This window comes from Sitodiplosis mosellana, unplaced genomic scaffold (genome assembly GCF_009176505.1).
Source record: "Sitodiplosis mosellana isolate CC-2019 unplaced genomic scaffold, AAFC_SMos_1.0 Smas_scaffold_6166, whole genome shotgun sequence".
Lineage (NCBI taxonomy): Eukaryota > Metazoa > Arthropoda > Insecta > Diptera > Cecidomyiidae > Sitodiplosis > Sitodiplosis mosellana.
The window spans coordinates 6,813,867-6,830,682 of record NW_022601407.1 but is presented as its reverse complement, the minus strand read 5'-3'; the positions used below and the strand labels follow the sequence as shown (position 1 = coordinate 6,830,682).

At 38.7% G+C, this 16,816-nt stretch overlaps 2 protein-coding genes across 5 annotated transcripts in view; one reads left to right on the top strand and one right to left on the bottom strand.

Annotated features, from left to right (window-relative positions):
- LOC129575215 (somatostatin receptor type 2-like) overlaps window positions 1-16,816 on the top strand; it is a 90,998-nt gene that overhangs the window by 64,564 nt on the left and 9,618 nt on the right. The gene's annotated exons all lie outside the window — the stretch shown is intronic.
- On the bottom strand, window positions 1,908-11,909 carry LOC129575213 (putative inorganic phosphate cotransporter). 4 transcript variants are annotated; one of them, XM_055458283.1, is made up of 10 exons: window positions 11,609-11,909; window positions 11,265-11,503; window positions 10,644-10,836; window positions 10,346-10,491; window positions 9,700-9,813; window positions 8,486-8,680; window positions 6,149-6,365; window positions 5,789-6,021; window positions 5,146-5,391; window positions 1,908-1,998 (listed from the first exon to the last, which is right to left on the bottom strand). In XM_055458283.1, exons 1-9 carry the CDS (start codon window positions 11,673-11,675, stop codon window positions 5,155-5,157), a joined length of 1,641 nt encoding a protein of 546 aa, XP_055314258.1. In that variant the 5' UTR covers window positions 11,676-11,909; the 3' UTR covers window positions 1,908-1,998; window positions 5,146-5,154. The 4 variants fall into 4 exon arrangements, with proteins under 4 accessions (XP_055314258.1, XP_055314257.1, XP_055314259.1 ...); XM_055458282.1 differs by lacking the exon at window positions 1,908-1,998 and having other exon boundaries at window positions 5,048-5,391; XM_055458284.1 differs by lacking the exons at window positions 1,908-1,998; window positions 9,700-9,813 and having other exon boundaries at window positions 5,067-5,391.

Genomic DNA, 16,816 nt, shown 5'->3' with positions numbered 1-16,816 from the left:
CTCCTTTAGAATGAATGAATGGCGATATCTTTCAAGCGATATAGCTACTTTAGAACTTCAAAACACTTTATATGATTAATGTACAGCATGTTAAAAGTTCAGTTGTGTGCTTGGAATTAATCAAAAGAAATAAGCGATTCGGTTTTTTCTTTCGTTTGTGTTTGTGTGAATTGAATATGTTGGCTGAGCGAATATGGTATCATGGTCATGCATCGGATGGACAATGGACGCCACACAATGTATGTCTAATCGCGAACGAAAGCAAAAAAAGGACGAAGAAAGACGAAGAAAAAAAACGATAAACGATGACCCATTTAAATCAATTGAATAAATTGTAAGATCTGTATGCGAGAGAGGGATGCATTTTTTATGTGTATTTTTTGCATTCATTCTTCTTACTTTCTTCATTTTGACCGCCTGCCGTGACACAATATCAATAAATAATTGTAGAAAATGGCGTTTGCAATAGGTAAACGCTACGATGGTCACACGCTGATGGTCAACTATCAAATTGCCATTATTCACACATCGATTCAATTTCAGTAGAAAATATTATAGCGTCATTTGGATGGCTCCTAATATAGAAGAAGGTGTCGTGAAGACGGCCACAAATGGACATGTTGCGTATCAGCAAAGGGGTAACGCGCATTTATACAAACTTTTCATGCGAAAACCAACACAAACAGTGACCGTATTTCAATTAGGCAACGGTATTATTCCAGTTTCCGTCTACTCTCTGATACATAGAGATTCTCGGTGTGTGTGTGTGTGTAAGTCAAAATGCTGCCTGCTTAACAATGTTTGTGTCCGCCTTTGGTCTCGCATCGCATCAATCGATAATAAATTTATGGGCGACTTTTATTTTTGCATCACAGTTATGAAAGCAACTGAGCCTTAGCTCGGCCAAATGATTTTTCTTGGACTAGCGAAGGAGAAATAGGAATGGAACACAAAGTCAGAGAGTGAGTTAGTTTCATTGCGATGGATTGCGACGTGAATTTGATGAGGATGGCGACGAGCAAAGATTCACATTAAACACTCTATAACGTGGGTAATCTTTGGTCAATATTGTCCATATTGATTGGTTCGAGAGAAGAATCAACCAAACGAATGAAAGGAAGAAAAAACTATGTGAAAGAGCGAGAAAACGACACAGATAGAGCGCGCAAATTGAAATTTGATTCTTGTCGATTACGTTTCATCAGTTTTGTGTGTGTCTTTTCTGCGTGTATTTTTCTCATGTTATCTTATTGCAATTTTCTCTCTCTCTCTCACTCCCTCTCTCTCACTCTCTCTCTCTCTCTCTCTCTCTCTCTCTCTCTCTCTCTATCTCTCTTAATGTGGATGTAACACAAACACATATGGATATTTTCGCACGTTCACTCTATGGTCTTCCTTTTAGTTAAATTAATTTCGCCGGGCGAAAAAATATCGATTTAATGCTGTTCACTTCGAACAACATTCACAGCGTGTATTTGTGCGTCCATACGCGCAACACACAAACACACTGTTCAACAAATGTATATATTGCCTACTTGCAGGTCAGTGTTGTTCTTTTGTGTGCTTTCATGATTTGATTTGGTGTGACAACTGATAAAGAAGAAAAAAGAGAGATTGACACTCATTCCACGGGGAGTCTGCTGAATTCCGTGAACTCAGTTTTTAAGTCGTCTCGACTTTTCTCTGTGTTTCTTTCTTCTGAGTTGCAGTGTATTTAACCATGATTCTTCATCTATTTTTTTTTTTTGCTCCATCTTCGATTCCATACTCCCAATCGCTTTAACAAAATACCAATATTATAAATCCCATAAACGGTTTCAGTTGGCAAACACTTCCGTCGTCACTTGGCTGACAACAAAAGCCATTTGATGTGTTGCGTCAAAAGAGTTGACTTTTGTGTTTGTATGCGCCTCAAGGCAACCGAGACTGTTAATTCCGTTTGCCTGCATTCGAATGTTTATTGTCGTCATCAAATTGAGCACTGTGTAAACGAACGCCCTGTAGAATAGAGAGAAAAAACGGGATTATAATTTGTAAGATAGCACCACGACGAATACGTCGATAAACGATAAAATTACATGAGCTGTGTTTCAAAGCAAATTCATTTCGCTCCAGGAAGTGAGCGAAGAAGCGAGTAAGAGAGACAAAAAGAATGAGCAAATGCGTTCAACAATCAATATTACTCGTACTGGGTGCATACATTTCGTTTCTTTGTTGAAATTGTTTACATTCGCCCGTATTTCCGGACACACACACACACACACACACAAAATTTGCAGTGCTGAGACGTAATTCTTCAGTTAAACAGAGAGTTCGAGTTTATTTATAGGCTGCCCAAACATTAGGCCGTCATCTTTTTCTTCATAAAAACCGATGGCGGCGACGGAGTTGAAATTGTTGGAACGTGACGTACCTGCGTGGGTAGTGTTGAGCCTAAGTAATTGCGGAGACAAATATTAGAACATTAGTGGTCGTCCCTCAGAAGAACGAAACGAAAAAAAAAGAATTACGATAAATTATGACAACTCAGCAAACCGGCAAAGCAATAAGCAATCACGACCTTCTTTTTCGGTCAAACCAATAATTGTTGATTCTTCCCGTACACATTTTTTTTCACACAACAATCACAATTGCTGCAAGCGACCAGAAGGGTTTGGAATTGAAGCATTACGATCATTATATAAATGGAACGTGTTCGACATCCAATCGCATCCCGATCCAATTCGACCGATTTCATGGCGATCAATGTGTGTGTGTGTGTGTGTTAACGAGAAATTTTGGTCGTTAGTTAAAGATGATCACACAATTGGAACCCACATTGTATGGCATTTTTCCACGAATAGTTTGAGCACAAAGTTGCTGACACACGAATATTTAGTGAACTCTGCAAGGTTTTGTCAGATTCCTTGTAAAATAAGATGTCCAGGTTGAAGTTCAGGCTGTTTTGACATCAGTATGCCAATCAAGAACATGCCCAGAGGGTGGAGAGTGGAAGCAAGTGAGGAAAGACGAGAAAAGAGAGAAAGAGAAAAAAAAGTTAAGTTTATTCTTTAATACCGGAGAACGGTACTCAAATGATACAATGATGCCATTTTCTTTTAACCTCAGCGACGACGTAATAATTTTGTGTTGATCGGATATTCAAATCAAATTTCGACCAAATCAAAATACTGTCATTTCGGTCAAATTGTATTTTCGCTTTCTTCTCCGTCTCGCATCGGCGACTATTCGCTCTGTATCCACTGCTACATTGTGGAGTCGACAATGTCCACAAGAATAGATACACTATATAATTCGAAATGTGATGTGACAAAATAGAACTGACCAATGATAATAATCGAATAAAAAATGTGTATTTGCTGATTCAATGATTCATGAAGAATGTAGCGTAGCCGCCAAGTCAATGGAACGAAAATCGTGTGTCTATCACATTTCGTGTAGACACATTGAAATGTAATTGTTGTGTGCGAGCAAAAAAAAAAACAAAAATAGACAAACGAACAGGCAAGCGAATAATTGGCATTTGTCCTTTGTATTCTTTGACCGATACGAATTGCTTGGTGTGATCTAGTGGTACATACATGCATGTATCTATATCTATTCGACGGAGCCATAGTTGATCGAACCATATACTGCTGCTCCTTGACTTGCATCGGTTTGTACAATGTATACCAAAGGACAACGACGACGAGGGGAGAAAAAAAAACCGATTCTCCAAAATAGGAGATAATGTAAGAGCACCAAAGGCGTTTTCAATCGCTGCTTGGGTTTCAGCCAGACGAGCGTTCCATTTACAATGAACAATTATTTGTCATTTCCTCAGACTAAGTCAGTCAGGCGTGAACACTCACACAATCACTCACTCACACACATGTTGTTGTCGCAGCAGCCAATAGCAGCCACCACTACCACCACCATCATCGACAGCGCGTTCACAACGTGCAATTCAAACTAATGGAAAATCTCTTTTTAAAGACTTTTTTATGCACATCGCATAACTTTTATTCGCTTTTCGTTGATAGGGAGAATGAGCGAGACAATTCATGGGTGTGCAAAAGCGAGCGCTACGAATTCGATTGGAAAATGTAAGTTGTGCGATTCGCATTTGTCCTACACATTTCGTTCGCGCTTTTCTTTCCCATCTACTCTCCTTCTTGCTCGCTATCTCTATCGCAAAATACCCGAACTGTAATGTATTTCTGGTAATTGTATGCGCTGCGATAAAGTTGCTTTGCCTTGTACACAGTGCACTGCACACACACACACACTCACTCACTGCATCACCCACCCTCCGTTCTTTGGTGCTTGCCATAGCGCAATCATCCTTTATGTTTCATCCGGAGTGCATACTGTACAGTGCATAGATATTTTCGCTCGCATTTCCAATTGCATTTTATTCAATACATTACTTGGCTGGTAATCTTTTATGGGTGGCTTCGTTGCCCTTTTTATGGATTTTGACGAAGCGAAAAGAAACACAGCGCAAAAGAGTCACAGCAAACGACGACGTCAACCGACTGACTTTGTACTGAGATTTGTGCACAAGGTGTGTGTGTGTGTGTGTGTGTGTGTGTGTGTGTGTGTGTGTGTATGCACAATCAAAAAGATGTGAGCACCCGTTTTCAAAGGGCCAATACGACTATATTGATGCACAACTACGATCCGATTTTATTAAGAGATTGAATAATTAACTGAAAAGCAAATCTTCTTTATGTCTAGTAATTTACATTTTGTTTCGAGGTGCTTTTCGAGCACATACACACACACACACCGATTCTTTTCAATCTTTCTTGCTGCAAATGAGCTTATTCTTCTTGCCTTGAGCCCTTCATTAATTCACACGTACTCTGTTCGCAATTTGCATTGGAAATTTCTATTTTTTCCCGTTCGAATCCATTCTTAATTACAATGCGAATGGTTGTTCCGTTCGTTTTTTTCCCTTCCGATTTTATTTGCTGTTTAAATCCGTTAGTGCAAGTGCTCAAATTAAAATGTATTTACAAAGTATTATAGAGAGAGCGGTGAAGAAGAAAAAACGAATAACGCATTTCAACGAGTGATAAAAACGCAATTTTATTGCATGATTTAAATGGTAAGAACAGCAACAACAACAAAAAAAAACGAATAACGTTGAATTTCAATTACAGTAAAGGCTTATCGAACAAGGAGGTCAGAGTCACTTGAACTTAAGCTAGTGCTGTCGTTGGATTTCTCCTCTAAGTATTCATCTGATTCATCATCACCGGGTAAAATGAATCGAACCTCTGAATCGGCATCGTATGAGTCCCATGATTGCACATCGCCCGATCCATATATTGAGAAAATGAACAATTTCAACACTTGCAACCAAAACGTGATCCAAAACACAAATCGCCATTCGCTCAGCAATGACTGCAAAATCAAAAGAGAAAAAAACACCAAATGATAATTATTTAACGCAATCATTTTGGCTCCTTTTAATAATGCTAATAAAAAAAAACAAAACGAGTCAATGGCGAAAATGTTCAAGTTTGTGCGGTAAAATCACTTTGCTTAATGAGTGTTTGAAATGGTGTGTTTAATGTAACGAGAACTAGATTACATCACATTGAATGGACAATGAAATCGCGCGCGATGTATGTATGTGAGTGATGTTGGCCATCCGATGCCAAAAGAATAACCGAGTTTTGATATAATTAGAAAATTAGAAATAGTTAATTAAATTCACATTCCGACAGGTATTAAACAAAGTGTTATGCGCTCACGCGCATCTTATCATTAAAACACCAGAATGCGGTGCTGTACTTACGTTTGACGTAGCCACACCAACCATGTACGGCACCAAAATGCCCGTTATCGATGTAACCGTACCGCCAATACCCATTAAAATGCCCGCATAATTTGGACTCAAGTCCAATGTATTAATTGCAACGCCCGGCACACCTTGAAATGCAACGGAGATAGTGAAATAGGCAACCACCAACATTTTATCACATTGTGCATACGAAGCGGCTATAATGAAGACACCCGTGAATATTGACGCTGCAAAAGAGAGAGAGAGAGAAACATGCAAATTTAAAGAAGAAGAAACTAATGTATTCCAACCAAAACTTTTGGTTTTGTTCACATTTCAATTTTGTATTGGATGGGCACTTTCAATTACACATACCGATCGAGACGAATATCTTTCGTCCATTGGTAATGGTGCAGTGATCGGCAGCGATAAGCCAATCGTTGATTGCACCGCCAACCAAGGCCATTATCAATTTTATGAGCTGCGGTATCGATGAATAAATGCCATTGTCCTGGATGGAAAAGTGCAGCACATCGTTCATATACTTGGGTAAATCCAGTACAATTACACAAAATGCCCACTCATGCGATACCTGATGCAAAATTGATATAAAAAAATAAATTTTTCTCGTTTTTGTTGTTGTTGTTTTGTTTTTAACATTTTTAGTGACACAAGAATAATGACAAAATGGAAATGAAATTTGAATCGAAATGGAAATGGAAATGTAAATAACTTTGTTTTGAAAGGGACAAGAAAAACGAAAAAATCCCATGGAAAATTTCGGGTTGGATTAAATTGAGCGGGTGGTTTTAATTGAAATGGAACAAAAGTTCTAGTGAATGAAGTTGACAGTGTGTTATTTTCTCTTTGTTATTATTTTTCCAGTGTCAACCGACTTATTTTCGTATATTTTTTCCTATGTTGATTCATGACGCGTATATATTTGAATCAAAGTCATTAAGGCTTCTGTGGAAGTTTGTGTGTCAAAAATCCACAATACAAGCTCATATTGTTGAAGCATTCAACAGCTTATAAGTTCAATGAGATTACAAACAATCACGTTGTACAAACAAACAAACGAAGAAAAAAAATGATTTCCCTTTCGGAAAAGCACCGAGGAAAAAAAAGGAAAATTCAATCCACTTGAACATGATACTTCATGACATTAAATCCAAGCGGATATAAATCGGCCAGCAATCTTCCAAAACGTTTACTCTTTTTCTCTGTTTCGTCTTCTTTCTCTTCTTTATTTAAGCGCATTCTATTTATTTTCCCACAAAACACACAAGCATCATACACACACAGCCACAATAAAGGGAAATGCGACGCGGCGTGGTGCGGTAAGGGAAGGCAAAGCAAGGAAAAAAAATAACGGCTGGTGGTGACTGAAATATAAACGCCGGAAAAATTCCAAGTACTCAGCAGATGCTTTTTCTTTCGAGACAATTGAAAACATAAACAAAATCCCAAACCTAAAAAGAAAACACAACCAAATCGGTGTGTGTGTGTGTGTGTGTGTGTGTGCGTTGTTTTGATATGTGTGATTGAGTTTGGTGATTTTTCTTAATATTTGTTCGAATTTTTTTTCTTGTTCATGACGGGATATGTGCTTGAGATTTCCACGAAAAAGAAAAAAGTAAACGAAGCAGTGAAAACAGCAGGCGCACACATAAGCAACTTTCAGATGTAATCCAATGCTAAATTCTTTGCACTAAGTGCCGTGAAGGAACTTGAACCAAGTGAAAAAAATGGAGGGAGGGTAGAAACGAGCTAGGCGAAAGAACGAGTGGATAGAAAAAAAAAACAGCTTTTTCATGTTAAATACATTCTTAAAATCTATATTGCTCGCTCGAAATGGTGCGTTTTTTTGATGGATGAATGGACTGGATCGAAAAATAAAATGCGTATTAATCAAAATATTCAGACGATTATCAATCACAAAGCATAACACTGATGTATTGTGTCCTCTAACAAGTAGCTTACATTTGAAAAACCATTGCAGATAACAATTTCAACGCATATATATAATATGTGTGTGTGTATTTCTTTTCGCCTCGACTTGGTTACAAGCCAGATCACAATACATCAAAGTGCTTTCACATTGTGTTCAAATACAATTCAATGCTTCATGGATTTTTCCACCGTGCGATTCCAATTGCAGCATTTAATAGATTTCAAACATATACATGAGCTGAAAACAAAAATGAAATAAATATCTGGTTTCCGTGCGTCATAATTATAATCACACAAACAAATGAGTGAGGAAAGAAAAACAAAGCATAAAATGTCACATATCAAGTGTGCAGCGAGTCGAATTTACCTGTCGGATAATTCATCAGACAGTTGCGTTTCTAGTGTTCATGCGTTGCGACACATTCGATTTTACGTTGTTTGTTGCAAGGTACAGAGAGTGAGCAAGAGCAAAAAAAGACCATTTTTATCGCAGCCGACAGCAACGATTGTCACTTAAGTAGTCCATAAAATGATGTGTTTTATGGATATATCATCAAGTAAGCGCGAGAACGCGAGTATGTGTGAAAATAAGTCGAAAGTAGAAACCATGCTTGATTCGCTTTCGCTCGCTCACTCATTTCTTGTATCGAGTATCGTATGCGCGCGGAACAGGATCAACACATAATAAAAAAAAAATTGCGAGTGCGAAAACGCAAACGAAAACCTCCGACTTTGTTCGGTTTGGCATTTGGAACTTACTTGACATAAGATTAATGCAAGAAACGGCACATTCGTGAGGATTTGTCGCCATGGTGTACGTTTGGTTGCCTTTCGTTTGATGCTTGCATCCAATGAGGTTTTACGCTGTTGCTGACCCAGTTCATCGAGTAAATACGTTTTTTCATAGTCCGTTATGAATGGATGGCAGTCCGGATCATTGTAGCACAACAGAAGCTGCAAAAATCGGAAGATTGTATTTGCGAGGGTGGTGAGAGGAATGAATGCGAGAATAATAAAAATAGGGAGGAGAATATGTGTGATGGATGTTAAATCGAATGCCGATAAACATTTTTATCGATGCCAATATAGTGTGTATTCGATACGATGAACGTGCGTGCGTGTGTACGCGCTTGATATGTATATCGATCGAATGATGCAATTTTTTCTCTCTCTTCTTCGCGTTGTTCTTCTTCTTCTTCTTCTTTTTCTTCTTCATTTTCTCCCGCTGGTGCTTTAATGCTTAAGGGCTGGTCGAAAGACAAATATTCATATAAATCTATTTACAAACGCATAATGTGCACACATTATAATGTATGCTTTGGATTGGTTTTTTCTTGTGGTTTGACGAGGGGAGCTTGCAATATTTATTTCGAATACGCAAATTCATGACATTAAATAGTAAACATGGGCAAATGTCAAATATTATCGGGCTATTTCATAATGCTTAATATGGCCATTATGAACATTTACTTCAATAAAAAGCCGAAAATTCTGATGTCGTTTTCGGCATTGCTTTTTTTCATCTTCATCATTTCGCTCTTGCTTTTATGACCATTGTGACTGCAACCGTGTGCAGAGGAGAGTTATTGTGTGCTTGAAATATAATAATAATTCAGGCGGGAGACGACGACGACAGAGAAAAAAAAACAATGGAACAATCCAAAAGCGAACAATGTAAATGTTTGTGGTTGGAGAGCGAGCGAATGCACACAATAAGGCGTACGTGCGATTTATTGAATGCCATTGCCAGAGCCAAAACGTCAATATGCGCCTTGTCTTTTTGCTCCTTTTTCTCCTCAATAGCATTGTTTTTTTTCCCACTTCAATCGACCGATGATCGATACAATTGGCTCATTTTTTTGTTCGTTGCTTTTGAGCTCGTTGACTGAGGCCCTCGGTCTGAGGTATAGAAGAAGAAGAAGAGAAAGCAGAACAAAAAACCGCCAAACATAAAATGATAAATGAAATCTTACGAAAAGGAAACACCAGACGATTGTTAGCGCGCCAAAGATGTAAAAGACCTGATGCCAGCTTTTGAAATGATGGATAAATGATGCTGCCAAATATGTGCCGCCAATTGTACCAACCTGAGATTTATAGAGAGAGTAACGAAATGAAAAAAAAAAATCCGTCATTATTATGATTATTTGAGCATATTTTCACCGTTCGTTCTTCCACCGTTCGTACCCGAAACAATCAATAAACGAACATTACGATGGTAATAAAAATGCGTTCAGCCGTTCTCGCTCTCTCTCTCTCTCTCTCTCTCTCGGAATCATCGTGCAAATTATGAAAAATGATGATGATAATAATATTGTAATATCCGATTTAATTCCATCCAACACAGTTATTTGTTGGCGATATGGCGCGCTGAGATGGAGACGGTGGTGGATGGTTTGTAAATGGACACACAAGAGTTATTCGAAAATTATGCCATTCGAAATGATGACCATTGTTAGCATCGTTTAACCGATGTGAACATATGGCGTATTTGTGAATTTATGACGTGAAAATCATTTCAAACGTGATCCGAACCGAGAGGCTTTCACGTATTCCCATATATTTTTTTTATTCTGCTTGTTGGTCGCATACTTGTGGCAAAAGCTGATTTGCACTTACCGTCGATCCACCGTATGCCAATGAACCAAGTGTGGTACGCTCTTGCAATGGAATCCATGCCGCTAACAAATCCGTCAATCCCGCATACATTATTCCTTCACCAAGACCACTAAACACTCGCAATACTATCAAACCGGTTGATTCGGCTGTATGTCCGTACCATATAAAAAAGAAGGCATCAAGAGAAAGAAAAAAAATCAGTGTGACAAAATGACATAGATGAAACATTGTCACGTGTGTGACTAATGCAATGAATATTCAAAGTTTTTTTTTGTTTTATATCTGTGTCATTGGTTACCAAATCGCACAACACACGGTGTTAACAGCGAACAAATGGCCGAAAACAAAATGCCCAGCATAAATACATATTTGCCACCGTATCGTTGCGATAGAAGGCCGCCAGGCAACTGTGTAATGAAATAACCCCAGAAGAATGCCGATAGTATGATCCCCTGCTGTTCTTGTGACCAACCATAGACATCATTATCACCCTGATGGAAGCAAACAGAAAAGAAAGAAGATGAAAACAAACCAACAATTAATTACCAGTTGACAACAGTTTCACAATGCGCTCGTCGCTCTCTTAAGAGAGTTTTTGCTGTTCATAGTTCTAATGGTTGTTAATGGAAGCAATATCGACTTTTGGCAACGAAAACTATACGCATCGCAAATGTTTTGGTCGCGAATTCACGGATATACGCTTAATTGATCAATTTATTACCCGATAATTGCCGTATGACAATTAACCGAATAATTGCTTTGACATATTTTCGCAGTGTTATTTATTGTATTTGAACGCAAATTCATCGGATTCTCACAGAATGAGATGAATCCATCTGAATATGGTGCATAATCTATTCGTAGGCATCGTGGGTCGTGTTAGTAATTGGATAAATGTGTAAAATGCACCGAACATTACCGAGTATAATCGATCAAATATGGCTGTCATATTGAAGTGTTCGGAATAGTAATTTTCGTCAGCGTATGGGCAAATAATTTCCATTTCGCCCGTTGATGTCGTCAAATTGGTGAGCTGGACAATCGGTGGTGGTACCATTTGTGTGATTGCTACAGACAATGATAAACGCATCATGTAAGCCATTGCCAATCCCATAAATCCCATAAACGTTAATACATATCGTTGTGGCACGTAGAAACCTGCAAAATTTGTGTGTGCGTCGAAAATTATTCAATTAAATTGGCGTTCACCTGCAGCCACAGTGACAAACAATGGCACTTAAGCTCCGACATATCCGAACTCACATGGTTTCTGCGGCTGTTCTATTGATGCATGCCCGTAAATTGCATCCGCATCGTATAGCAATTCCATTTTGTTGTTGATTTTCTTCTAATTATCTACCCGATTTTCAAATCAATTCCAAAATTATTATTCACATTTACATAGCGCTCTACCAAATTTCTTGTTTATGGTGTGCTCTTCTAGCATATCCAACTGTTGTAAATATTGAACAAAACTTAATCACACTCACGAACTGTTTTTTGTCGCCACTAATTTTTGCCTTTTACAACTCACCACCGATTCAGCAATTTGGCCAATTGTAATCGTTTGAAAGGAAAAATACGACTAAAAACAATCTCATGAGCCAAAATTTGATTTGACTTAGTCACTAAATCATAACGCTACGGAGCATGTGTAATCTGATTGAACTGTACGAGAAAGTGTGACTGATATGAGCCGTATGTTTTTTTTCGCTGTTCGTTTCGTTCTTTTTCTATCAAGAGATTCGAAGCGTGGTGTTTGTGATATGCCTATAGGTCTTGTAAGTGTCAAAACAAAAATCAAGGCAATACACTTTGAGATGGAGAGAAGAAAATTGAAAAACAACTATTCTTGAGGCCATGTGTTTGGGAACGGATTGCCGGCTGGCATTGACAATGAATCGCCTTAATCTGAGTTATTCATATTTTTTTTGCTTCATTTCTCTCACTCTTCCTCTCAACTGATTCCATTATGCACATTTTTCAACGACCGACAACGAAACGAGAGATAATTAAATACGTCGGCAATGGGCAATGCTCGAGATAAGATTTCATATTTGTTGCTACTGTTGCTGTTGCTGCTTCTTCTTCTTCTTTTTTTGGTTCTAACGGAGAACAACAACAAAAAACACGAATAGAAGGCGCAACAAACACGCAAGCGAAAACAAACAAACAGAATCGCCTCAAGTGAAGAACTGAAAACGATGCGTCTAATGGCATTTGGAGTGAAAATTTGTTGGGTGGTGTTTGTGTGTGTGTGTGTGTGTTAGTATATATAAACTGGGTATCTCAAGCGCGCATTTTCGCGGTAACAAAACACTTAAATATTTAATATATATTCGGATTGCTCATTAACAACTTTTCGCCCGTATTATCTACCAGAACAAATAACATTTAACCTTTTCACTTTGTAGAGAAAACCAAAACAACTCACATCAAGGCCCATTTTCATTAGAGCACTCAACGCAATGAAATGAATGAATGAATGAATGAATGAGTGAATGGAGAGCAGAAAGAGAGTGAGATATAAAGGCTGCTCAATTTGTTATAAATCGGAGATTGATTTTGCATAATTTGTTTCGGTGGGGTCGCGTCCACTCCTTTCTGTCGGTTTCGTTGTTTTCACCACTTCCTTCCGATCGGCCACCAACTCTCCGCCCGACCTAAGATCACACACACACACACACAAACACAATACTTGAAGCGATTTTTCGCGCTCTCTCATGAGATTGAGAGAAAAAAATGCATCAACAAACGAGCAGATAATTCCAAGTGATGACCAAAACCATCTCTCTTGAGACACAGTCGCTCTCTTTCTCCCGAGATCCTTTCTCTATCTATTTCTCTCTGATTTTCTATCTATTTCTCTCGGATTTTTGCGCCAGACACGTATATTAATTGCGCAAAAGCCGATGCCGATGCCGATGACGATGACGACATCGACCATCATTTTTCAATCGTGCAAAATAACATTGTTTTCTGTGTCAATAATTATTAATTTGATACGATCTTTTTGGGGGGAGAGCCGAAGAGTCGTGTTCGTTCACATCGTTGTCGGTCGCACACAGAAGTGCCAAGAAAGCAACCATTACTGCGGGACGACGGGAAGAAAGCAAGAAATGAAAAGGGTCGAAAACGGATGAATTAAAATAAATACACACAAACACAGAGAGAGAGAGAGAGAGAGAGAGAGAGAAGATGCAGAAAAACACTTGTGCATATTTTCACGCGCGTTATATTTTATTGCCGACGGAATTAGAAGCGACAATTGTCGGCACGACTGAATGCGGACCGATTCGTTTTAAAAGTCAATAGAATGGATTTATTGAAATTGAGCATTATTTATTCGCTCGAGCGCATAAAGCATTTCCCTATTTTGATAGCATTAGCTTTTTCGCTATGCGATAAATGAATTCCGGTACAAGAAGCACACGGAGAGGAGGAGAAAGAGAGAGAGATGCGGACCAAGGGCCAAATCTTATGACACGATAGCATAAAATTACTATGTAAATAGATGCCAATTCATTTTCTTTTGGAAGTCAGCAGAGTGGTGGTATCGCACGGAGCTATTGGTAGATAGAGATGGGAATCGAGAAAGCATGAGCTATCGCACGAATTACAGCACATATTTTGGTGGAAAACAACCGTTAACAAAATGGAAATTCCTTAATACGCTTTCAATTTTGACCGTTCGAAAAATTCTTACGGAATTCCTCTCTGAATTCGTGAGGTAATTGACACCAAACACACAAATCCACCTTAACGCAAGAGTTCGTGCACGCAATGGAGAAAGAACAAACTTCGAAACCTATTCAAATGTGTTTTTTACACTTGAAGTTGAAATGTAAATTTGCAACATTTGAACTTTTCAGCCAATGAAACATCTGCCCCATTCCATCGCTCTCGCGCTCGCATAATACGCGTACTCCGATTCGAGAACTTTTAATGAATCGAATTATTTTCGCATTTAATGAATGAATATTGGTCGATCCTATTCGCGCTCATTTTCAATAGGTATTTATATATGCATACACCAGCTAATTGCATTTGAAACAACTTCGTTCCCCATCGAGATTCAAGGGCGTTTACGTACACGCAGCGGCGGCGTCTGTCGAATATTCAATATCGAGCATAATTTGATGTGATTTCCGTTTATTTTGAATGTTTAACTTTCTCGAGCATTCACCACGGCTAATTTCATTCGCCCATCGAAACTAAAGAGCCAAGTCACCGAAAAAACTCCAAAAGAATACACCCACCCTAGCATCCTCTTCTGCCGACGTTAAGAAAGTGTGAAAAGCAATGAGTGCAAAAAAAAACATTTTTGACTTACAATGAACATTTAGTACGTGCCATAAAACAAAGTTTTACTTTTTGCATTATTTGCACTTAATCTTTGCCCATTTCATTGGAATTCAAAATGTGTGGAGCGGGCGTCATAAAGAATGGAAAACTTTTCCGACGAAATCACCGACAAATTGGCACAAATTTGCTGCTGCATGAGAAATGAGTGCAAATTGCAGCTTAATAAGTACTAACCAACCGGCAACTTGTCACATACAAACACAAACACAAAAGTATCGCTGCCATGAAAATCTCAGCAATTTTGCCCTCTGCGTACGATAACTTAAATACGACACTCAATTTAAAGAGAAAGAGCAGAGAAGGCGAAAATAGTAAAACAAAATAGTGGTGTGTGTGTGTGTATGTGTGTGTTTTGTACCGCGATAATTATGATTAATTATTTTCACATGTGCGGTCTATTGAATCGAAATTTACATCCATTTGAATAATCGGTGCGAGTGTGGTTTCTACGCTTCGGCCCGCAAATTAAGTGGCATATGATTTGTGTATGAGAAACAAGGACGATGGTGCAAAATGGGAAACAATCTCGGCGACAAACAAGAGCAAATGATGAAGAGGCATAGTAAGAAAATTGCTCGCCACCAAATCGCAATATGTTTTTTTTTCTCCCTTCTGCTTCTTCTCTGTTTTGTGTGCAATGAATGAGCATTGAACAATGAACTATTTCTTTCGCGTTGTGTGTACGCAATTAATTCATCCGAGTGGCAGATTGCATTCCGCTGGTGGTTGTTGTTGTTGTTGTTTTTTATGTGTTCCATAAGTCGCAAATTTGTTTTTCCAACTCGCAGCAGCGTTCCAATTGTTTGAACGTGAATGTGTGGGGGAGAGTTTGAGGTGGTGGGGTAAGTATGTGTGTGTGCGTGTGTATACAAGTGTGCATCGTTTTTGTATCGCAATCAAGCTTGAACAAATGTTTGTACCTTCTTCTGTGTTGTTATTTCCTTGTGTTGCATGGCACAAAGCCATCAGTTTTGAGATAGTGTGTTTGGTGCACAATCAATATGAGCGTAAACGAGAGAGAGAGAGAGAGGGAGAGAGAGAGAGAGAGAAAGAGAGAGAGAGAGAGAGAGCGCACAATCCAAAGAAGACGACCTGGGGCAACTGCAATGCGATAATGGTACAATGGCCAGTAGATAATGATAATTGGTGACACAATTTTCCTCAAAAAGCGGAAATTTCTCTCTGTCTTTCGTTTGCTCGTTCTCTCTCTCTCTCTCTCTGTGACAGTTTTGGTTCTATCTCGGGCACGCTTGTGATGTGCAAATGCGTTAATTGCGTGCACACAGGCGATATTGTGCAAGCGTGAGCGCGTTGTCATCACACAAAATTCAATTTTCCAAGTAAGCAACAAGGACAACAGCACACAAGATCCCTTGCTCTCACAGCGACACTATTGTTTGTTATTATTGTTCAAATGGCAGATGTGAAAATATGTAGCACACATTTTTGTAGAAGAAATGAAAAGAGAGAAGAAAAAAAGAAGAACAAACTTTTTCGATACGTATTTGAATTTCGTCCATTACAACCGGGTGCAATACAAAGAGCAGGAGTGAACGAACGGAAGGCAAGACAAACACATACACAACGAGCAAGAGAGAAAGAGAGAGAATGTAAACTTCCGCTAAACTATTTATCAAACAAGCAAACTATCACAATCGCCGGGGAAATGAGTGTCACTTTAACGAGATGCTTTTTAAAATTCAACGGAAACTTTGCAGCTTCCACCATCACGCCATCTCTCTCTCTCTATCTCTATCTCTCTCTCTCTCTCTCTCTCTTTGCACAAATTGTGTATGTGTGTTGGTGATGAGCAGCAGCAGCAGCAGCAATTCATGGGTTGCCATAAAACCAACTCGAAATGATAAGAAATTGAATTTATTATCACTTAAAATTGGATTCATTGTTTTGTAATTCTATTCACAACAGCTTGCATCAATTTGCCATTTACAGAAAACGAAGTTGGTGTGTCTCTTTGGTGCGGTCGATTGATGCACTTCACCGTTCTACCGTTCTCACTCTTTATTTCGTTCTTTCGTTCTCGCTCTGTGTTTCTCCTGCCCATTTCGGTAGATTGTAGTGGAGATGAAAGAGCCATTCGCTTAATGG